This window comes from Sturnira hondurensis, unplaced genomic scaffold (genome assembly GCF_014824575.4).
Source record: "Sturnira hondurensis isolate 20B ecotype Veracruz unplaced genomic scaffold, ASM1482457v3 Scaffold0003090, whole genome shotgun sequence".
NCBI classification, from domain to species: domain Eukaryota; kingdom Metazoa; phylum Chordata; class Mammalia; order Chiroptera; family Phyllostomidae; genus Sturnira; species Sturnira hondurensis.
In genome coordinates, this window is record NW_028075721.1 from 1,947,751 (window position 1) to 1,970,080 (window position 22,330).

At 54.9% G+C, this 22,330-nt stretch overlaps 2 protein-coding genes and 1 long non-coding RNA gene across 8 annotated transcripts in view; 1 reads left to right on the forward strand and 2 right to left on the reverse strand.

Annotated features, from left to right (window-relative positions):
- CTCF (CCCTC-binding factor) overlaps positions 1-1,036 on the reverse strand; it is a 43,894-nt gene extending 42,858 nt beyond the window's left edge. For both annotated transcript variants that reach the window (XM_037041507.1, XM_037041508.1), the window contains exon 1: positions 823-1,036. The gene's annotated coding sequence lies outside the window, so the exon portion shown is untranslated. The remainder of the gene's footprint in view (positions 1-822) is intronic.
- The window catches only part of LOC118983860 (uncharacterized), a 24,289-nt gene continuing 1,959 nt past the window's right edge, over positions 1-22,330 (forward strand). The window contains exon 1 of the long non-coding RNA XR_005065809.1: positions 1-273. This is a non-coding gene — a long non-coding RNA (uncharacterized LOC118983860). The remainder of the gene's footprint in view (positions 274-22,330) is intronic.
- RIPOR1 (RHO family interacting cell polarization regulator 1) overlaps positions 12,846-22,330 on the reverse strand; it is a 23,733-nt gene continuing 14,248 nt past the window's right edge. For 2 of the 5 annotated variants that reach the window (XM_037041505.1, XM_037041504.1), the window contains exons 2-22: positions 21,013-21,139; positions 20,742-20,894; positions 20,498-20,576; positions 19,795-19,818; positions 19,646-19,699; positions 19,349-19,501; positions 19,185-19,248; positions 19,019-19,062; positions 18,815-18,940; positions 18,234-18,382; positions 18,030-18,159; positions 16,316-17,944; positions 16,101-16,222; positions 15,167-15,299; positions 14,813-14,948; positions 14,528-14,689; positions 14,106-14,264; positions 13,778-13,974; positions 13,604-13,687; positions 13,399-13,489; positions 12,846-13,267 (exon numbers count right to left, since the gene is read on the reverse strand). In XM_037041505.1, coding sequence (XP_036897400.1) covers positions 13,170-13,267; positions 13,399-13,489; positions 13,604-13,687; positions 13,778-13,974; positions 14,106-14,264; positions 14,528-14,689; positions 14,813-14,948; positions 15,167-15,299; positions 16,101-16,222; positions 16,316-17,944; positions 18,030-18,159; positions 18,234-18,382; positions 18,815-18,940; positions 19,019-19,062; positions 19,185-19,248; positions 19,349-19,501; positions 19,646-19,699; positions 19,795-19,818; positions 20,498-20,576; positions 20,742-20,894; positions 21,013-21,116 — 3,891 coding nt within the window. In that variant the 5' untranslated portion in view covers positions 21,117-21,139 and the 3' untranslated portion in view covers positions 12,846-13,169. Of the gene's footprint in view, positions 13,268-13,398; positions 13,490-13,603; positions 13,688-13,777; positions 13,975-14,105; positions 14,265-14,527; positions 14,690-14,812; positions 14,949-15,166; positions 15,300-16,100; positions 16,223-16,315; positions 17,945-18,029; positions 18,160-18,233; positions 18,383-18,814; positions 18,941-19,018; positions 19,063-19,184; positions 19,249-19,348; positions 19,502-19,645; positions 19,700-19,794; positions 19,819-20,497; positions 20,577-20,741; positions 20,895-21,012; positions 21,140-21,988; positions 22,023-22,330 lie in introns of those variants that run through there. The other 3 variants (XM_037041506.1, XM_037041503.1, XM_037041502.1) reach the window with 3 other exon arrangements.

Consider the following 22,330-nt stretch of genomic DNA (forward strand, 5'->3'; position numbering starts at 1 on the left):
GGAGGGCCGCACCGGTAGGGTCCGACAAAGAGCCCAGGCACTAGTTTAGGGGCGCAGCGGGGCCCGGCGGGGGCGGCGAGCGCGCATCCCCCCGCCCGCTCAGGCGGCGTCGAGGCGCGAGCAGCTCAGCCAGCCTTGCAGAGGGAGCTCTCGGCAGCTCTGGGGTCCCTCTGCTCGCAGCAGCGCCGCCTGCGCCACTCGGTGGAGACGGAGACCAGCGGCGACGACGTGCGCACTGGGAGCGACCGCCGAGCAGCCTCACAGGGCGACCGGGTAGGTGCTGGGGACCCGGCGGGCTGGAGGATGGGCAGCCCGAGAGGCGTTGGCCCGGGCCCGACACCCATACTGCACGGAGACCCAGCTACGCGCGCGGCGGCAGTGAGTGGGGACCCTTGAAGGCAGCGGGCGCGGAAGCCGAGGCGCGGAGATCGCCTCTCGGCTGAGGCCACCCGCCTCGGGTGGGGCGGAGGGCAGAGGGCGGGCCACGGCCGGGCGATCGGTCGGGCCAAGAACCGGTGTCGAGGGCAGAGACAAAGGAAAATGGAGTCGCTAGCGCGCGGGCCTCTGTCGCCGCCGCCGCCGGAGGCCCAGCGCGTCGCCAGGAGGAAGGCCTAGCGGGCGGGTGTGTGTTAGGGGGGGCCGGCAGGGCCGTGGCGGCGACGGGCAATGGCGGCGGCCGCGCCGCAGCAGGGACGGTAGAGGGAGACAAACACCCCCCGGCGGCGGCGCTGGCGCCGGGCTGCAGCCAGCGCCGACCGGAGCGGCCCCATCGTGACACCTAGAGGCGGCCCGCGAAACCTCCTCCACCCGGGGCCCCCTTACCTCCGCGCCACACCCCCCGCAGCGCCCGCTCCGCCGCCGCTCCACCGCTCCGGCCACCTGGTGTCCCCGGCCAGCTCCGCGCACCCGCACCGGCCACCGCGCCGCCGCTGCCGCCAAAGAAGCAGCTCCGCGCACGGTTTAATCGCTCCACAGGCTCGGACACAAAATGGCGGCCGTGCGGTGCAGTGCGCCTGCGTCGGCGCTGCCGGGGCCGCGGGTGCTGATAAGGGAAGGGACGGGTGGGGGGGCCGGCCGGGCGACGAGTTGAGGGCGGGGGAGGAAAGGTGAGGGGAGGGGTTGGCGCAGGGCAGCATGGGAGGCGGCCCCGGGCGCCAACTTTCAAAAGCGGGCGCGATGGCGTAACGGAACGCGCCGCGAGTCACGTCACGCCGCACGCGCCCTCCCGCGCTCTTGCCAGGTCGCGCGTGGGCTCCGCGGGCGCCGTGACGTCCGGTCTCCGGCTGGGTAGGGTATCTTGGGCGGAGGTTGTCCCTTGTAGGCGGTCTGGGATTCCGGGACCTCTAAACCTGGTTCCTTAGTTACAGTCTCGGGTCCTGAACCCGTAAAGGGGGTGGAGGGTGTTTGAAGGAAGCCTGTGTGGGGCTGGGTGGTGGGGCAGAGGCGGTTCTTGGGGCTGTCCCCGCCCCAGTCTCCACCCTGGCCCTGCCCGCCCCACTCTTTGAGTGCCGCTCCGCATCCCGCCAAAGTGTAAGGCCTGTCCGGTCCTCGCGAATTCTCATCTTCAACAATTCAGAGTCCGCGAGCGACAGCGAGAAGAGCTGTTTTGACCAGCAGCTTTTGGGGATCCCTTTGCTCGAGAAAAGGGCTTCTTCCTGTCCCTAGGCCGCCTCAGCCCGGAGAGGCCGGCGAAAGACCAGACTTGATGCTTTAACAGGGTCATAGCACTCGTTTTCTCCCGAAGGGACTTTCTGTATTTAGCGCGGTGTAATTCTGTATTTCAAAATGTGCGTTTCTTGTTTTTGCCCTGAGGGTTGATGAATTTTCCGTGGGCGGAGTCCTTCGGCCGCTCAGGGAGCGGTCGCCCCTCCCGCTCACCAGGGTGCACCTGCGGACTCGACCCAACCGGCGATAAAGTTGACTGAAGACGATACTCTGGTGGCTCCGCGAGGAGAGACTTCGGTACTTTGGGGGATCCGATTCAGGATTGTAGTCTCAGCTCCCGTAGATGTGGATAACAAACGAGCCTAGTGTGAAGGGGACAGTTTCTGCTCCATTTTTTCTATGGCTTTTTTTAAAGGTAATCAGAAATCTGGATTTTTAAATGTAAAATCTCCAGATATTTAGGCGTTGGCAAGTAGATAGGTTTTTTAAATTCTTTTTTTAATTTTATTTATTTATCTTTAGAGGGGAAGGGAAGGAGAGAAATATCAATGTATGGTTGCCTCTCGTGAGTCCCCTGCTGGGAACTGGCCTGCAACCCAGGCATGTGCCCTGACTGGGAATCGAACCAAGATCGTGTGGTTCGCAGGCCCAAGCTCAATCCACTGAGCTACACCAGCCAGGGCTAATTCTTTTTTTTAAGATTTTGTTTATTTCAGAGAGATGGGAAAGGGAGGGAGCGAAACATCAGTGTATGGTTGCCTCTAGCACACTCCATACTAGGGATATGGCCTGCAGCCCAGGTGTGTGCCCTGACTGCGAATCAAACCGGCAATGCTTTGGTTCGCAGGCTTGCACTCAATCAACCGAGCTACACCAGCCAGAGGGACACGTAGATGTTTTTAAACTGAATGTGCCGATTAAACCATATGGGTGGTTTAATCTGACTTAAGGGAAGGAGCAGAGAGAAGTTCCCGTGTCAGATATTAGGCACTCCGGCATTTAGAGAGAGGGTAAATGGAGGTTGGAGAGGGAGCATCCAGGAAGGCAGAAGGAAATCCACAGTGTTGAGTTGTGAAATTTAAGGGCAGAGAAGGTTTCAGGTAGGAGGGGATGGTCACTTGTGTCTAGTGCTGCTGAGAGGTATACTTGGGCTACAGATGTGGTTTGGATTGGTCACCTTGGAGATCACTGAAGAGTATCTCTGGTGGCCTTGGCTTGATTCATGTTGGTAAATCAGAAATCTGGACACAACTACAGTGGGTTGACGAGTGAACGGGGAAAGTGAGGAAATAGAGACTGCACATGTAGACGTGAGTTTTTCTGTGAAGGGAGCAGAGAAATGTAGGGGTAACTAGAAGAATATGGGGGGATCAAGAGGGATGTTTTAAAAGATGGTACGGCTGTAGAGCATGTTTTTGTGCCATTGGGAGGAATACAGTAGAGAGAAGGCTTATTTGACCTACATAGGAGTAGAATCCATGGAAGGATATACGGAAACTGGGAGGATTGACCTTTCATAGGTACCGGATACTTCCACTGTAATAATCAGGATAACTGAGGTGAAGATGATGCAAATGCAGGGGAGAGGAAACGCAAACTTCCAGCTTTCCTAGTAGGACTGTCTTGACAACATTGGGTGCCCATTTGAAGTTTACGATCATGAGTTTAAAGTTAAACCAGTGTCCCAGTGTGTGGTTTTTCTCCTAACATTCAACTGCTTGGGTACAAACATTAAGAGGGATAATTTGTTTTCTCAACACCAGGACCCAAATTATCTGATTATTCATCTCAAGCACTTGCCTTATTGATTAGTTACTATTCTAGAAATATGTGAAATATTGTGAACATTTACATGTGACCCCTTTTCTAGGAACCAAACAATCCTAATTGTCTCATATACACACTGAGTCAAGACTCAGACATAGAGAAAAGGGAAAATTACCTCTGGAATATTTGCATTTTACATATTCTTCAGCCCTCTACCTCCAACAGCTCCTGGTAGCCTTTAGGAAGTATGTACTAGAAGCAACAAAGCTCACTTGTACTTAAATTGTTAGCTTCTTTTTCTTGCTAGTATCTTTAATAATCTGAGTAGTTCACTTTTCTAAGGTTTTACTTCAAACCATCTTCCTTATCTTTAAGAATTAAGTACATCTTCTAAGACTTTAATGTGGACAAATACAAGGCAATGTATTTCGATGGCGAAAAAAACCTCAATTATATTTACAGCTATATTTATAACTGCTTTGGTCAGAATATTTGTATTCCCTCCAATGTTCATATGTGGAAATTCTATTGCCAGATGTGATAGTATTAGTAGGTGGAGCCTTTGGGAGATTCTTAAATCAGGAAACCTCATGAATGTGATTAATGCCTTTTAAAAGAGGCTTCAGAGAGATCCCTAGTGCCTTCCATTGTGTGGAGTCACAAACAAGAAGGTACCAGCTCTGAACCAGGAAGAGAACCTTCACCAGAATGTGACCGTGTTGGTGCTTTGACCTCAGTCTTCCCAGCCTCCAGAACTATAAGCAATACATTTCTGTTGTTTATAAAGTACTCAGTCAGTGGTATGTTGTTATAGCAACTAAGACAACTATATTTATATTATGCCAACTATAATTACAACTATATGACCTCTGAATCATCACTTGGAAGCCAGGAATGGAGTCTAAGTGGCCTTGGAGCCTGCTGTCTGAAGACAAAGATCCCATGTGCTATTCTGTCACAGGGCTGAGAAAATGCTGAGGATCACTAGGAAGGAACAAAAGGAAACATTTTCTTTTCCTTGTAGAAAGTTGTGATGTGTCCTACTTTGTGGAATCAACCAAGGAACAGAAAGCCAAGCCAAAAAGAATTTTTCAGGCTGGACAGAAACAAGCAGAGAGGGAAAAGTAATATGATGAGAACCTGTGAAATAGGATGGTAAAATTAAGGACAGGTTTGTTCCCTGCATGACCACACCAGACTACCTCACCAGTGAGAACTTTGGTGATTTAAAACCACTCATCAATGTAAGGAAGTGTTTTTTTCATGGACTGTCTCTTAGGTTTGTAGTCCATAAGAGTTCAGGGCATTATTGGCTGAAGGCTGTCTGCTTACCACACGGCATCAGCGAAGTCACCATGTTCCAGGATCTGGCCCTCAGCCTCACAGATAGGACCAGAAATGTAGCATGTAGCCTCAGAGTGGATTCCTCCGTTAGGGACTTGGTAGGTTCATAGAAACTTGATGGATGAGCGGAGTGCTGTTTTACTAAGTGGCAGGTGGACCAGTGATTTCATGCTGGCAGAGTCTCTACGGGAGAGCCTCCTGGGAAGCCAAATTACTAGAAAACTTTGGTGAATAGTTAATTAGATTCAGAGATGTTAGTTATATAACTTAAATGTTATATAACTGGGTGATGGACTCAGATTGTCCGACATTCAAGTCTTGTCTTAGCTCCTTATTAGCCATGTGATCTTGGGTGAATTACTAACAACTCAACTGCAGGTTTCTTCCTGATAAGGTAGGATAATAAATGAGACAATGCAAGTAAAGCTTTTCACATAACCCGAGGCACCAGTAATCATACAATAAATGTATACTATTGGTTTTTCCCATTATCGTTATTATTTCTTTTATTTTTATGCTTCTTGTTACTTACCCTCACTCCCAAATCTACTTCTGATAGATATACTCTTTCTAGATTCATTAATAGAATCAGTTATTGTCAGCTTTCCGTAACATGGGAGCCATTCTTTGTGGGAGTACACCAGGAAGGTATACTTTGTGATATAATTCTGAGGAGAACAATTATATATCCAAGGTCTTCCTTGCTCCCACAAGTTGCCCCATAAAGCTTTCAATAGTCATGATTGTGTGGGGTTTTTTTTTATGTAATTACTCTCTAAGCAAGAGAAATAAGTGAAGGAGAGATAAAGTACCAGTGGGTGAGAATCTTCCTGTCCACTTTGGTGGATAAGACCTAAAGTTACACCTGAATACTCCCGATGCCTCTGTATCTATTGGGGGACATGTGTGAGATGTAATCCAATTCAGAAAGCATTTATTGAGCACCTTCTATGTTCAATTCCCTGTTCTAGGCCCTGGGGATAGAAAGATGACCCAAGGTGTGGTTCCTGCCCTTGAACTCAAGTTTAACCGGTCAGATGGGTTAGAAATCAACAAAAACAAAAAATTAATGCAATAACTGTTATGGGAAGAAACGGATCAATAGATAAAGGAGCAAATCATTCCCAGGAGTATCTTGTTTCAGCTGGGAATTAACAAGCAAGGCAAAGGCGTATAAGGTGAAGAGTCATAACTAAGGGTAAAAAAGGGCACAAGAGTGTTAGGGGAAAAGCATGTCATCCCACACCATTTGACTAGGCTTTCAATGTCAACTGCCAAGGCCAACCACTTTCTCCTAACATTTTAAAGAGCTGCCCTTCTACACTATCTTCTACCCAGATCACAGGATTTTTTATCCATATTGATATATGCTTTCTTTGGACCCCTGTAAAAGCCTTTTTTTTGTAACCTCTCAGCTCAAATTACTGCTTTCTAAAGTGTAAATGACTCTACCTAGACCTGTATCCTGTGAAGTAGGATATAGGGAAGTAGGCTACTTTTGTTTGTGCTTTTACCTGCATTTTTCAGACTGGCATCAATCTTTCTTTAATTATCTCTTTTTGCAAAACACCTTTTCATTGATCACAGCTCTGAAGAGCCAGGCACAGTTTCATCCCAAACTCGAGAAATGAGTACTTGCTCAGAGTCGTCCAATAACTTCTTGGCGAAACCAGAATGAGTACTCAGACCTTCCAGCCTCACCTCCCTTCCTGTTCTTTCCCTGGCTGCCCAGAGGGCTTCACTGTCATTTCTACCATCCCCTGGGTGTGACTCTTTAGCTCAGGGGCTGCTTGAGTCCATATGAACCATTTGGAGGGGGAGGAGAAGGAAGGTCAAGCAGACAGGCTCCACTACCCTCCCCCACTTCTCCAAATCTTGTGTGATTTGTTCAGAGAAAAACACGGTTTCTGCTCCTAAAATAAGTTGGACACTACTGCCGCAAAGGAAGGCCTTTAATGTCGGAAGACAGATAGCAGAGCTATTTGGAGTGATGACATTAATCTACGAGTATGTCCGGAAGAACTGAGACCCAAGTCTCTGCTTGAGGCTAGGTAATACTGGAGATAGAGGATGTCCTTAGTCCTCAAGTACCTTACATTTTTCCTTATATTAGTCTGGGTGGGCCACGTTAAATCTCATGAACATTACTAGGTAAAAGTCTAGGGTGGAGAGATGGGTAAAAGGTATGGGCTACAGATGTGGGAGGGGCAGTTGGTCGCTAGACATCGCAGTAGTCATGAGACTTCGCAGTAAAGCAAGAATGACTCTCAAACTTCTGCCTCCTGCCCACTGCTTGCCCCTGCTCTACATACCCAGCTTCTTTCTGGATACCTCCTCTTGGATGGCTCCCAGTCCACCCACATGACCTTATCATTCTCCTAACCTGCTTCTCTGAGGCTCCCTCTTTTCAATGAACGATACTACCATCCATCCATCTGTCCATCCATCCCATAGGCCAGAAACCTGGGCTTCATTCTTTCATCTCCTACATCCTATCAATCACCAAATCCTGCCAATTCTGCCTTCAGAACATCTCTTCATGCTAACCTTTCCATCCCCACTGCCTCCACCCTAGCCCAGGTTCCTATCACTTCTCTCGACCAGAACTGTGCTCTCATCTCAGTGTCTTCTTGCCTCCACACAACTGCTTAAGTAACCTTTCCAAAGCAGAGATGTGATCTCAAAATTCCCCTGCTTCAAGCTTAAGGATGGCTCCCCAGCACCCTGGCAGAAAATTCCAAACTCTTCAGCTGCTCCAGAAGGCCTCTGTGACCAAGTCCCTGATCGCCTCTTTACCTTCATTTCAAATTGCCTCTCTTACCCCTGTGGATTCGGTTTGTCGACCTCCTCCACCAGTCTGAAGCTCTCACTCTGTATTGTGCCCCAACCAGGCTTCCCTCCCATTTCTTAATTGGGGTCCTGGTGGTACAAGTGCACTCTGAAGAGCTGTGCTTTATGGGGGGCTTGGGGAATGTTTTGAGTGTCCAGGCTTTTTCTGCATTGAACATACTTGAAATATTTTCAGGTTGTGTTTGAGATAAGACCAAGACATCACTTAGGCAGCTGAATATAGGGAGCTAAGAGCTAGATACAAGTTTTAGAGATATCATCAAAAGCTAATCTTTGTCACCTACTGTGTGTTTGGCCTTGGTTGCAGGGGTTAGTAAAAGCAGACGCAACCTAATTAAGTACAGAATTGCCTGGAACATGTGTTAAAAATACGGATTCCCTAGCCCCACCCCAGACCTCTGAACTGGAATATCCAGGGAAGTTCTCAGGTGACCCTTCGTACTGGGTAAGCTGGAAAGACCTAACCGTATTTCCTTTATAAAACATGTGTAGAATAGGAAAATCTATGGACAGAAAGTGGATTAGTGGTTGCCTCAGGGTAGTGATGGGGCTGGGGGAGGTGAAGGCCTGGGGATGATAGCTAAGGGGTGCAGTTTCTTTGGGGGTTGATGAAAATGCTCTAAAATTGATTCCACTGAGGATTGCTCAATTCTGTGAACACGCTAAAAGCCATTGCACTGTATGTTTTAAATGAGTGAATTGCATGGCATGCGGACTAAACCTCAGTAAAGCTGTTTAAAACCAAGCAAAACAAAAAACCTGGATCAGCCTCCATAAGGGTCTCTGGTGGTACCCTGTAACCTAGTAGCACGGTCAGCAAATACTTATGGACATACAGGGTAGGGCATAAATAGGTTTATAGTTGTTTGTATGGAAAATATTATGATGATAAATATAATCCAAGAGTATACTGTTCTTGTACTCACAGCCGTAAACCACCTTTTGCCCCATGCTGTCCATCGGAGGATCCAAAGTAAATGAGCAATTGCAGTAGGGTGTGATTAGTGTTCTGTTAGGGAAGCACAGGCTCACGTGACAGCTCACGCAGTGGAGGGACAGCTCCCAGAAGAAGTCTGTGATGTCTAGGGTGAAGCCTGTCAGGTGAACAGGCATTATTAGCAAGACAAGATGAAGGGTAGGAGGAGTGGACTGTGGTTAAGCAAGTGAGCCCTGCCGGCACTTGGTCAGGCCTCAGTGCAATGTGAAAAGTTCAGTGGCAAAATGAAGGTGGGGAGGGGAATGGACTCAGAGGGCTTTGAGCCAGACTGAGGGGGGTGGAATCCCCCTGCACACTCCCCCCCCCACCCCCCGCCACTGTATAGTGGTGGATTTATGTTTTAGATACCACTCTGCCTGCACCGTGGAGAATGGATGGAAGCAGGACAAGACAAAGGGCAGGAAGCCCATGAGGAGGCAGTTCTGGTGTCTCCATGAGAGGTCAGCGTGTCTCAGTCTGAGTGGTGTCAGTGAGAAAAGAGAAGTGGATAGAATTTAAAAATATTTAGGACACTTGTTTTCTTTACCTTTTTTAAAAAATTAATCCCCACTTGATATGGTTATTGATTTTAGAGAGGAATGGAGAAGGGTGGAGGGGGAGAGGCAGGAGAGAGAATGAATGAATGAATGAATGAGTGAATTTTGAAGCATCCAGTTAAGAGGATTCTCAGGATGTGAGGACAGAAGAAAGAGTCAAGGATGAGGCTCACTTGTGTGGCTCTGGTACCTGGGTCGTTAGTAACCCTGAGAGCCCTGGAGGAGAAACAGATTTGGACATGTTGACTGTGATTTGGTACATGCTGTTCAAAAGGAAGTGTCCAGTCAATCAGCAGGGGAATATGGGGGTCTGGAGGAGAGGAGAGTGCCATGTAAAGTCACTGGCACGCAGCCCTAGCATATAGAGGGAAGGAAGACAAGGGCTAGAATGGAATCCTGTGGAGTGCTACTTATTTGTAAGGTGATGCTTGAGAAGGAGATGGAGGAGGAGGTTTTAAGGAGCTTCAGAGGAAATAGCTAGAAACGTGGGTGTTAGCTACAGCAATTCATCTGCTTATTCAGCTGCTGTAAGTCAGCATTCATTGAGGGTCTGTATGTCCTGGGTATACTCAGAGACAAGTGAGACTTGACTGTTGACATCCAACTTAAACCATGGCCATCACCCCATTATAACCTTCTGAAGCAAGAGGCCACTGACAGTCTTACTTCCTTAACGGTAGATTGCACTTCCTTAGCAGTTCTCTAGGCCCTGGAGTCCTTCCCAAGGTTATCCTCCTGTATCACCCAGGCCCAAAAGACCCAGGTCCAGCAGTCAAGCCTTCTGTCTATGGGGGATGTATGACCTGAATAGGACACTCCAGAGCTGGAGGGGGTGGGGGCAGAGGGTGTATGAAAGGAAAGGAGGGAATGAATCATTTGCCTAGGGTTCAGCAAATTGTACCCACACAGCAGGCACCCCCACTCTGTGGGTGAGACAGAAGCAGCCCTCTTCCCATGTGCCAGCCCATCTGCTTTTTTGCCTTCACAAACATGCGTTTTCTCCTTTTTTGTTCTCTGCAGCTTTGAATACACAAGGAAGAAGAGTGGGAGACAGGAGGAAAAGTAAGGTTGGAAGAGGGAAGGAGGGGCGTGTGGGGGAGCATCTGATGACCATCAACACAATAAACCAGACCCTGGACCACCTCAGCCTGGCCCCTTCTTTGTAGTACGCACTGATCAGTTTCCTCGCAGGAAGAGTACCAGCAGTGGTAGACAAGGCATGGCTATGGCCTTGATGGACTTGATGATGGAATACTTCTCAGTGTCTCAGAGGCCTTGGAGGCCCACTTCCTTCTGTCCCCCTCTCCTCCCAGGGGCTTGCGCAGGCTACACAGGACAGGTGGTAGGCACAGGTGTTCCCTGCCCTGTAGCCTTGGACTCCGGGTGGTATCATCAACCTGCGATCAGCTGGGGCAGCAGGAACGAATGCCTCCCTGAACCTGTTATGACCGAAGGGTAGGAAGTGGGGGAGTGCTGGGAACAGCTCTGCCCTGTGGGGATACCTGTGAGAGGCACCTGTGAGGCTGTGTGTTGGGGGAGGGGAGGCTGCACAGGAGTGCACAGGGAGCCCGCAAGGGCTCTGTCTGCCCTCCACCATCTCATAGACCTGGGCACGGGCCTGGACATAGGAGGCCATCCAGCCTGACTTCAGGTCACTCAGGGAAGGGGTTGAGGGGCCACTGAGTGGTTGATTCACCCTCTCTAAGCTAGGTTGGCTTAATAGGGCAAAGCACTAAGGCTCTTTTTGTCTTGGCTTTGACAGTGTTTATCTGTACCTGGCTGTGCTCATGGTGCCCACCCTGACCCTCACTCACCCTTGGCTATGGCTGAATACTAGGCCGTGGCCTTTGGATCCTCCTTGTAGGGGCAGAAAATTAGGGACCCTATCCATTTCCAACATTGGCAGTGATGTGGGGCCACTCAGATTTTCAGTGATGGCCTCAGTTGACCACTGACCGGGATGGTTTTTCCTGTCCTACATCTCTGGCCTGGGCTGCCCTGTCCTGTGGACTGAGCAGTGTGAGCTCATGCTGGCCCCATCACCGGCCTGCACTTTCCCAGGACCCGGTCAGCCAGTGTTTACTTCCTCTTTCCCCATTACACAGGCTATGCTCTGGATGCAAGTGGACGGCCCTGCCCTATCAATGGACCTCATGTGGGGCCCCTGGAGGGCCCCAGGGGCTTCTAGGGTTGGCTTTGGACTGCAACCCTCCTGCAGGGGACCATAAGGCAGGCCCAAGCTGTGGCCAGCTTTAGGTGCTGTCTTGGTCTCTATAACTTGTTTGCTTCCTTCACCCTCTGCCACCTGCCACCCAGAACTGAACTGCACACCACCATTCCTCCCATGACACCTTTCAGTTAGAGAGGGAGCACAGAGCTGTGCCCATGTGCTGAGGGCCCTCTGCCTGCCCACAACCCCAGTCTGGAATGAGCCACCTGCATCCACACACAGGTGTTTCCTGTACGCCTTCCTGTTGCCGTTTCTTTTTTTTTTTTTTTTAATTTTTTTTCTGCTCAGCTTGGTTTCCCTAGCAGGTGGTTAAGGGCCTGCCAAACCTCTTTATACACAGCTCTAAAACACTGGGTGGGGGAGGGGGCGGGTAGTGCAGGGCTCCCTGGGGATCTGGGTCAACCCCCCCCCACACACACACACACCCTGGAGGGATTGTTGGCACCTCATTGGCTCTGCCTGAGTGCAGGTGCACACTTTCCCCGTGTGTCACACTGCTGTGCTACCACCACAGGCACTGGGACACCGGAGGGGACTCGGCAAGTGGGGAAGGCCCTGCCTGTGCACTGTCCTCCCTGCCCCTGGATACTCAAAGCTCTGGAGAGGGGAAGGGTGGAGGGCCAGTTTCTCCAACCTCGGGGGTGGGCCTCCCATAGGCCCTCTGTAGAACAGGCCTGCCATCCTGAAATCCCACCCCACCTTCAAGTTCCTCCCATGCAACTCAGCTTTCTGCAACTAACACACTGAATGTTCCAGGCAGCTCAGGGGAGACGAACCTCCTCCCCGGAGCCCTGCTTCCTAAAGCAAAACAGGTCAACCAGCTGTGGGGGCCGCAGGGTTCAGTCAGGTCTGTTATTACAGAGAGGAGGCGCTCTGGGAGTGGAGGGACTTGCTGTGTAGGGTCAGAGGGCAGCCATCTGGGTCTCCAGCCTCCTGGGTCTTCCTTTCCGTGAGGATCTCTTCTCTTACTACCCAGGCCTCCAGGAGCTTCTTGTGCTCAGCTGCTAGGGCTGAGGGGAAGACCTAGAAGCCTGGCATTCTCTGAAGGGGTTCTCCTGCCCCCTGGTGGCAAGAAGCTCCAGCCGCCGCTACGCCTTTTTTCCTCCCTGCTTCTTCCTCTTTGCCTCCAGACAGCAGGGTGCTAGCTGCTAGGGAGCCATTCCCAGCACTGGCCCCCTTTAGGCCTCCTCCAGACCAACTCCACACTTTGGCTCCAGCTTGAGCCCCCAGCCTCCAGGCCCAGGACACGCCCAGCCAGCAGGCCTAGCCTCCTCAGCAACATGCCACGACCCTTTTCCTCTGCCCTCTTCCAGCCTCCAGGCTCTCTCCCACCCAGATTTCCAGGGCAAAAGCACATGCCAGCATCACAGTTGGGAGCATGGGCACACCAGTGTCAGGAAGGGCCACAGCCAAAGGGTGCTGGAGCCTCAGAGGGTCAGTAGTGCACTAGGCCAGCCCATGTAGGAAAGACATTTTGACTTTTTTATTTTCTGTAAAACTCTGTAAATAAAATACAAAACCAAGGGATGCAGTGGGGCAGAGGAGGGATGGCCAGGCCTGGAGCATTGATTCGTGGCAAGTGTGCTGAGCTGAGGCTGGGAGGCACTTGACTGCAGGCACTGACTCTACCCACCCCAAGGGCAACAGAAGAATATATTAGGATTTTCATTGATAGGAATCTGGGGGGGGGTGTCTGGAGCCAGCCCTCACCCTCCCTTGTCAGTGCCTGGTGAGCCCTGAAAGTGGGGGAAGGGGCACTGGGAGCCGGTGGGTGGGGAGTTTAGAATGCTGTGCTGGCCATGCTGCCAGGCCCGAAGATCCGGGGCAGGGCATCCAGCGACTCCTCTAGGCGTCGATGGGCAGATTGTCCCTCTTCCCCTGTAATGGTTAAGGATGGGGTCGGGAGTGGCGTTAGCCTCACCCTGGTCCATCCGCCCTTGACCCCATTTAACCCCTACTCCCATCAGCCAAAATGTCCCAGGACTATACTTCCCATCCCCCAGCCTCACCACACTGTTGCAGGCTCTGCCGAGCAGCTTCCCTCACCACTTCTGTGTCCGTTTGGCACAGGTACACCAGGGGCTCAATGCCCTCGGAAGCCTACCAGAGGAGGAGCATTGAGGTGGGCCCATTGGAGCAGGCAGTAAAAGCCCAGGGCCCAGGGCTGGGGGATGGGGACAGGGAGAGAGAAAGTGAGTGAGTGGGAGGGATCACCTTGATGCAGCCTAGGGCCAGGCAGCCAGCCACTCTCATCTGCACATCCTCGTCCTCGAGTTGGTCCAGGAAGCAGAGTAGGGCCTGAGTAAGGGTGTGATGGCTGACTTAGCCAGACCCTGGGACCCTGGGACCTGAGCCGTTGCCTTCAGGGGAGCCCTGCCCAACTCTCACCCTTTCCCGGAAGTCAGGGCCCAGCGACAGGCTCCGGAGCTGGGTGCTGACAGCAGCCATGACCTTGTTGTTGCCATGGACAAGCAGGGAGCTGAGGGCCCGAAGCCCGTCCCTTCGCAGCCGCCCCTCAGGTGCCAACCTTAGAGCCTTGAGCACAATAGCCTGGTCGTCTGAGTTCAGGCTCTGCACCAGCAGCACTGAAAGAAGGAGGGGGCTTGGAACAGTGTGGCAGGGCAAGGAGCCTCTTTCTGTACGCTCACATCCTCACCCATACCATACAACCCACCCTCGGGGTCAGGCCACTTAGTGATTGGGGCCACTGCCTTACCCTCCTCAGCGGTCTCGGTCACATAGGCCTCCATACATGGGCTGTGCAAGGTTTCCACATAACTCCAAAACTGGAAGACAGTGAGCTGCTCTCCAGGGCCCGGCTGGGGCCTCCTGGGCAGCTTCTGCCCCAGCACTTCCTCGAGGAACTTGACACACACTGTGGGAAGTGGTACCACCGGCCTCAGGGTTTGGATGGACCCAGGCTCTCAGAGGGGAGTGCTCCCACCCCAGGCTCAGGACCAGGGGTCTCTGCCCACACCCTACCCCACTGGGTCCTCTTGCACTAAGGAACAAGCCTTTGCTATTTCTTCCCAATGCTCAGCTCAGCATGTCTGTGAGGCCTAACCTGGCTTTCCCTACGGTCCCATCACTGGGATCTGAGAAGGGAGGGCAGAGGGGGCAAGCAGGCAGCCCACTCACCAGCCTCAGCTAAGCCTGGCTGTCGCAGGGAGAGACGGGCACCGTACTGATTGCAGAAGGTGAACAGCACTTGCTTCACAGGGCAGATGAAGGGGCTAAGTCCCTGTGTGCACTGGTCCCAGAAGGTCAGAAAGCCAGGCGGAGAGGCCGAGAACTGTACCACTGTGAAGAAATGCAGGAAACCATCATCAACAAAGTAGGCAGGTGGAAAGATGAGGATAGGTGAGGTAGAGCAAGGAAGGAGCTTCAGGGCAGACACTAAGCCAGAGCCCACAGGGCCTTTACCTTCCTGGGCAGAGGTAGCGGGGACTTCCCACCGCCTGCTGAGCTCGCACACGGCCTCCAGCACTCGTGCCTCCCGCAGCAGCCGCTCCAGGGCCCACGCCTCCTGGCAGCGCAGGGGCCCAAATGTGCCAAGTTTCTGGAGAATAGAGGTGGCCAAGTAGCTGAGACCTCAACGTACAGCTTGAGAGTGGAGCCCAGGGACTACAAGTCCCAGCATGCATTAGGAGAGATTGGAGGGAACCAGAGTGAGGGAGTAAGAGACAGATGCCAGGGACCTTGGCATTGGGGCAGGTGTGGAGCGCTCCCTGGAGTAAAAGGCTGTAAACAGGGTGGCGGGAATGCCCCTAGCCTCACCAGCAGGAGGCGGCTGCAGTAGTAGAGGTGCTGGACCAAGGCAGTGTCCAGAGCTGGACACTCTGTGCTGAGTGGGCGGGCACTGGGTGAGTTGAGGCTCTCGGCAGCCCCAGGCTCCAGGGCGCTTGGGAGCCTGAAAGAAAATTGGGGTCAACCACTTTAGGAGCAGGCATTATCATCTGGTCACCAGTGTATTTTTATTAAGTTCCCCCCACCCCTGAAGGAAATAACAGACGATGCACAGACAACAGACAATGGGTATGTTCATGGGAAACTTCTAGAAAGAAAGGGCTGGGACCCACAAGTGGTGGCTGAGGTCTTCGGAGTCCATCTGCCCTGTGCAACATCCAGCTAGGACCGCTGGGACTGCCTGGCAGAGAAGGGTGGGGACGGGATTGCAGGTGGGATAGTCTATGTAATGTGGAGGGCAAGGGGTTGTGGCCCAAGGGGCTCAGGGCACAAACAGAGCTGTGACCTGGGCAGCAGCAGAGGGAGGTGGGGCCGGGCATGACCCTCAACTGGGAGTTGGCAAAGGCCGATCCAGGACAAAGCCAAGGGGCCGGGCTATACGGAACAAACAGGGTTGGTGCTGGGGGCACAGAGGGAATGAAAGGGCTCCTGAGCTGATGCAAACTGGTGAGGGAAGCAGACACTGCAAGGACAGCGAGGAGGAGGAGGGTGGTGGTCAGAAGCACTGGGGATACAGATGATACAGGTGGCGTTAGAAGCATGGACATCCAGGACACATGAGGAGTACACGGGATGCACCCACGAGCAAGTCCTCCCTTCCTGTCCACTTCCAGTCTTGCTGCATTCCTCCTGTGCTTCACTTGGCCCCACCTCACCTGTTCCCCTTTCTTGCCTTACTCCTTTACCTGTCACTCACCTCACCTCTTCCTCCCCACCTATCCCCATCTCACTTAGCCCCTGTCACCTGTCTCCAGGACCATCATTGTCTTCATCTTCATCCTCGTTGAGGAAGCTGAAGCTCTCCAGCGCATGCTCCACGGTGATGCTAAGACTGGAGGCCCGGCTCCGGGTCAGGCCTTGTCTCTGCTGGGGTTGTGAAGGGAGTCAGAGCTGCTGCTGCTGCTGCTGCTGCCTGGCCACCCTTCCCGAGCTGTCACAGCCCCGCCCAGCCCTCCTCACCATGAGCAGACTCTCCAGCCGGATCACCTCCTGCTCCAGGCCCTGCAGCTCTGGGAACTGACCACGATAGTCATCCAGGGTGGCCATTAGGGCCCTCAGTGCCTCCTCCAGCCTCCTGTCTCCAGCCCCTCCAGCCCCTCCTGGAACTGAGGCCTGGGTAGCCATGGCCACGCTAATGTCTGAATGCTGGGGCACAGGGGCTAAGGATGAGGAAGGGGGGCTTGGGCTCTGAAGGATGGGCCCTGGGGGCTCTGGGGAAGGGCTTGTAAGGGGTTCCAAACTAGAGCAGGCAGGACTTGGGTAGGAGGTACTTGGGGCTGCCTGAGTGCAGGTCGTAAAGGCTGGGTGGCTATGGGACAGTGGGTCGATGCCTGGGAGGTTGGGGTCTGCCTGAGTGCAGGGCGTGGAAGCTGCATGGCTACAGGACAGCGGGTCAGTGCCTGGGAGGTTGGGGTCTGTGTGTGCAGAGGGGCTGGGGGGCGTGGCAAGGTCCAGAGGAGTGGAAGGGCTTACAGTTGTAAGGGTGGGGCTTGTGACGAGGTGCGTGGGGCTCCTGGTGGTTTGGACTGGGCCTTTAGCATTGGGGATTGGATTTATGGTGATATGAGTGGTCATCCTGGCTTTGTGAGTAGGGCTGGTGGTGGGGTGGGTGGGGTCTGCGGTGTGGGTGGGGCTTGCAGTAGTGTGGGCGGGGCTTATGGTGGTATGGGTGGGACTTGTGGTAGGAGGGGCTGGGCCCTGGGCACTTGACACAGGGCCTGGCCCGGGGGTGGTAGAGAGCAAAGGCCTGACAGTGGGGCTTGTGACAATACTTGTCAGGTTTGTGACAGTGTGGCTGGGGCTTATGGTCTGGACTGGGCTTGTAGTGTTGGGGGTAGGGCCTGTAGTAGTGAGGGTAGAAAGCATTGCCTTGTGGGTGGAGGTTGTGGTTTGGCCTGGGCCCGTGGCACTGGGGGTAGGGCCTGTAGCAGTGAGGGCAGAGGGCTTGGACTTGTGGGCAGAGTCTGCGGCAGTGTGAGTGAGGCTTGCAGCGCTGCTGGAAGTGCTCACAGTACTACAGGTAGGGCTTGTAGTGGTGTGAGCAGGACCTGGTAGTTTAGGAGAGCTAGTGTCTGTGACCTTGGGGAGTGAGTTTACATGTACAGAGGGGGCAGGGTCTGTAGACGTGTGGGCAGGGCCTATTGCACTGAGAGTGGGGCTTGTGACAGAAGAGTCAGGGTCCAGGATGGCAGGGGCAGGACCAAGGTGCTCCCCATGGATGGGACTTGGGTGTGCAGGTGGGTTAGGCCCCTGGCTTTCTAGGACCTCAGCCTCTGTTGAAGCCTCTGCCAAGGCAGCATCTACACTGGCCTCACTGATGTGGCTCAGAGTTCGGCTATAGGGGATGTGCCCATTGGCCAGGGCTGGCACCACGGCTCCCTCCTCATCTGTGGGCCCAGAGGTGGGGGTCTCAGCCCTACGGAAGGCAACTTGGGCAGGCAGAGGCTCAGGCTGCTGCACCAGGGGCCTGGGGGCCGAGGAGTGGCGGGCAGTGCCCGAGAGCTGAGGACTGGAGGAATCATCTGAAGATTCGGATGACAGGGACCATGCTGTCCCATTCTCTAGCTCCTCCTGCCGTCTCAGCATATTCTGGGAGAGAGGAAAGGGCCTTTTAGGACTGCCCTCAGGCCCTGGGGGATGGTGGGGCCTGAGCCCGGGCTGAGCTGTGACTCACATAGAAGGCCTGCTCCCGAAGTGAGGGTGTGTCCGGGGGGCTCTGGCTATAGGTGGAGAAGCGCTTGGTGACTGTGGAGGCCTTGTTGACAGTTGAAGCAGCGGAGGGCTGGTCATCCTTATCAAAGGGGCTGGGGAGGAGACAGGCTGTTAGCAGGTGCCTCTGGCCCCTGGCCCTGTCCCCAAGTTCCTCCGCCCCACCAACCTCCACGTGACTTCCAGGCTGAGCTTGATGGAGCCAAGGTCATTGATGTCCACAGCCACAACCTGGGGCAGAGCGGCAAACAAGTCCTTTGTCTCACAGGAGACGCTGCCTACTACCACATGGTTGGCCAGGCCCTTCAGCTCTGTCACCTACAGCCAAGAACAAATCATGGGATCACAAGAGTATACGGGTCATGAGATCTTGGAAGATCAAAGGTCTGAATTTGCACTGAGGTTTTGAAACAGTCACAGGGTCATGAAGAGGTTGTGGGGACTGGAGTTTTTGGGGTAATGGGGCCGTGGAGGCTTGAAACACCCTGGAAGCATGGTGACCACAGTGGTCTCACTTTGTAGAATCTTTGAGCTAATGGGAGTTACAGCCTTGTGGTGGTTTAGGCACAAGGTCGGAAGGTCATGAGAAATTCACAGGGTCATAAAGTCATGGGATCCCACATTCTCAGGGCCATGGAGCCAGGAGGGGGTCACAGGGGTAAGGGTCTCAGGGTTGTAAGGGTTGGGGGGGTTCACAAGGTCAGGGAGTCACAAGATCATGTGTCCTGTGGTCCTGGGCAGAGGCATCACCTTGATGGACAGGAATTCTGTGAGTAGAGGAAGAAAGACGGTTTCCTCGCTGTCCCACACCTGCTTTCCACTACCCTCAATGCGGCCCCGTAGTTTCCAGCGCTGACGCCCATATTTCATGCATATCTAGGGGAACAAGCAGGATGAGGCAGCTCTCGGCGTTGTGACCCTGCCATCCCAGCCCTTCCCTGCACATCCTCATACCTCATACTGATCACCCACACACAGCCGGGCGAAGCCAGCCAGCCCTGGGAGTGGAGGAAAAGAAGAGCCGTTCTGAGGGCGGGGTCTCAGGCACACATTACACCCCCCCCCCCCCCCCCCCCCCCCCCCCCCCCCNCTCCGCCCCATCTGCCCCAGCATTTAGTACCTTTCATCCGGAGATGGAACTCGCCCAGCTGTGCCTCCAGCTCACTCTCCAGCAGACACATGCTCTGGGAGGGATGGGCAGGGACAGGACGGGTCAACAACCGGACCCCTCTCATCAGCTCTGCCACACCCTGAGCCTGTGCCTCATGGGTTCCCACGCCTCACCTCTGTGTACTCTCGATGCCCCCGAGTGGCCTCGGCCAGACTGTCCCGGGCCTCACGGCTCCCTGGAGATCCGGTGCTGTAGGCACGGACCATGTTATAGGCACCATCCCGGAGACGCCGCTGGACACAGTATGCCTCGTATAGCTCGTCGATCTGGGCATGTGAGTGGGGTGGCAGTGGGGAGATGGAGACTCACTACGGGGGTCACACACCCAGAGCCAAACATCTCCCCCATGTCCTTAAGGTGCCCAGTCCCACGGCCCCCACCACATGCACACACGCATGCTGCATACGTACCTTGCTGGCATGGAACTCCAGTCGTCGCAGGAAGCGTTCAATGGACTTGACTTGCTGGGGGAGAGGTGTGTCAGGAGGAGCCCGAGGCCCAGGGCCCTCCACCCTCCCTGTGAGCCAACCTCTTCCAACACCGTTCTCTATATACTCACCTTGTCTAAGTCGTACAGGAAGCCCTGCGAGGGAACAAGAGAGGGGGCACTTAGGACGTATGGGAAGTATGCCCGCAGACCCCCCTTGCTCCTCCACACAGCCTTCCACTCCCTCACACCACAGTCCACAGCCACTCCAGTCAAAGCAGGGATAGACCCACAAGCCTGGCCTTTGGTGGGTACTAGCAACATAGATCTGGTCCCCAAGACCCTTTCAGTTCTTCTCCCTATACCTCTTCCCTGAGGCCCCCCCACACACTCCTTTCCTGCAACTCTGCATCCCCTCGAAAGAGAGCTCTGTGCCTCAGGCGTGCTTCCCTCTACCAGGAAACTCCCATTCGTCCTTCAAGACCCAGCAGAAGTATTTCCTCCTTTGGGAAGCCTGGGCTGTTGTTCCCCAGGAAGAACCATGGCTCCCCCTCAGTGCCACTCCAATATAATCTCCAGTTGGTCAGGTCTGTGGGGTCCACCCACCCCACTGGAAGCTCCCACAGGCAGGCTGGGTCCCAGGCAGAAAGTGTGCACAGCCTGGGGAATGGAGGGATAGAAACCTCCCCAGCCCTCCCTGATATCCCCTCTCCTAGTCACACCTGGACTAAGTAACCCCAGAAAACAGCCTTGATGTCACCCAGGGTTGGCCCTACCCAGGCCCCCACCCCACAAGGACAAAAAGCACTAGTAATCCAGGGCATCCTTCACTCACCAGGCGGGAATTCCTCTTGGATTCCCTTATCTGTCCTTGGAGTTTCTCCTGCTCCTGCTGGTGTACTTCCAAATAGGCCCTGGGAAAAGGGTTGACAGGAATTAGCTTACCTCCACAGCCTCCAGCTGCCGAGGGCACAGGTAGTGAGGAGAGGGTGTGAGGGTGGGTAAAGTTCTCACTAGAAGAAAGAGGATGGGGCTAAGGGAGGGATCCTGGGACAGAGCTTTGGGAGGCGGTTGCTTACGTCAGGCCCCGCTTGAGAGCTGCGTACACCAAGTCCAGCCGCTCTGGCTGCGGCACCTTGGGGGCTGGGTGTGCCACGGCAAACATTCTGGACACTCGGGAGAGCGCTGGGGGCTTCCGTGGGGGCCCTGAGGGACTGAAGGCCGGGAAGCTCCTGAAGAAGACGCTGCACTCAGAAAGGGGCAAGAAGGAGTCCCCCAAACCCTCACTGCACACACAACTCCAACCCAGCCAGACACTCGTGACCCCATCAGCCCCCGTGTTCTGCATACCTGGGCCCCCGCTCGTGGCTGCCGAGGACGCCTGCGAAGGACTGGCTCCTACTGACCCGGGCGCTGAGCAGGCGGCGCTGCGGCCGCACCGACAGGGACATCATGGAATGAGTCCGCGCGGGGCTCCCTGGGGGTGGCGAGGGCGGGTATCCAGCGCCAGTCAGGCCCTCAAAGCCCCCTCCCCGCGGCCCGTTCTCCGTATCTTAGTCCTGCGGGACACGGCCTGACGCCGGCAGTCCCACAACACCGCCAGTCCCACAACACCGCCAGCCACGGGGCTAATGACAGGACTGCCGCGGGCGTCTCGGCCTCGGACTCAGCGTGGCCTCGGCTCGGCCCCCACTTCCTGCAGAGGTGCTGGCTCCGCCTGCCGCCTGGGGCAGGAAGGGGGGGTCGCGCGGGGACCCTCCTCCAGCTGGGAAGGGGCAGGAAAGGGGCGGGGCGCGCGAAGAATGTGCGGAAGCGCCTGTTTACCCGGGGGCGGGGCAGGCTCCCCAGACCTGCCCCTGGTCTCCCCCCACCCAAAGTGGATCAGGCGCTCCAGCCCGCACCCTGCGAGGCCGCTGGAGGTCACCTGGCAGGCGGGGTGCGCGCTTTGAGCCCAGCGGAGCCGCCCATCGTCGAGGCCGGGTCAGCGCGAGTTTGGCGCCCCCGACCCCGTCCGGGTAAGCTGCTCCCTCCCAGCCCCCTCCGGTTCCCAGGCGCCGGGACGCCAGAACCCTCCGGGCGCTCAGAGCCGGGGGATTCCCAGAGTAGGGGGCAGTGCCGAGAAGTGCCCCGCCCCCTCCACTTTCCTGCAGCTGGGACCTGGAAACTGAGTCTCAAACAGACTAGACCCTTTAACCCTTAACGAGAAGAGATCCTCCGCAGACCCCCACCCTGCTCCGGAGAAACACGCGTCCGTGGCCCCCAGAATCCGGCCCACACTCCCTGGAGACTGCCCCGGAGGCTTCGCAGCCCCAGGGCTGGGTCCTACCTTTCTTCTTGGCGTTCATGGTAGGTCCAGGACAGCCCCCCACGGCCCCCCCCCCGCCTTTGCCCCCCCGCCGTGTCCCCACCGGCCCAGAGCCACTCAGTGCCCGCCTGGCTGGGCTCCGCGCTCGCTCCCAGCGACTCTGGCTTAGGCTTCAGCTCCTCCCGGCGCCGCCCCCCGCCCAGTTCCTGCCGCCTGACTCAGCCCGCCGGGATGGGGCGGGACGGGAGGACCACGGGGGCACCCGGGCTTTGGCCTGCCCCGCCCCTGGGAGGGGTGACTGGGGGTTCCCTCGGAGAAGGGACTGACGGGGGTCTTCTGGGCTGGGATCAGGACTGTGGGTAA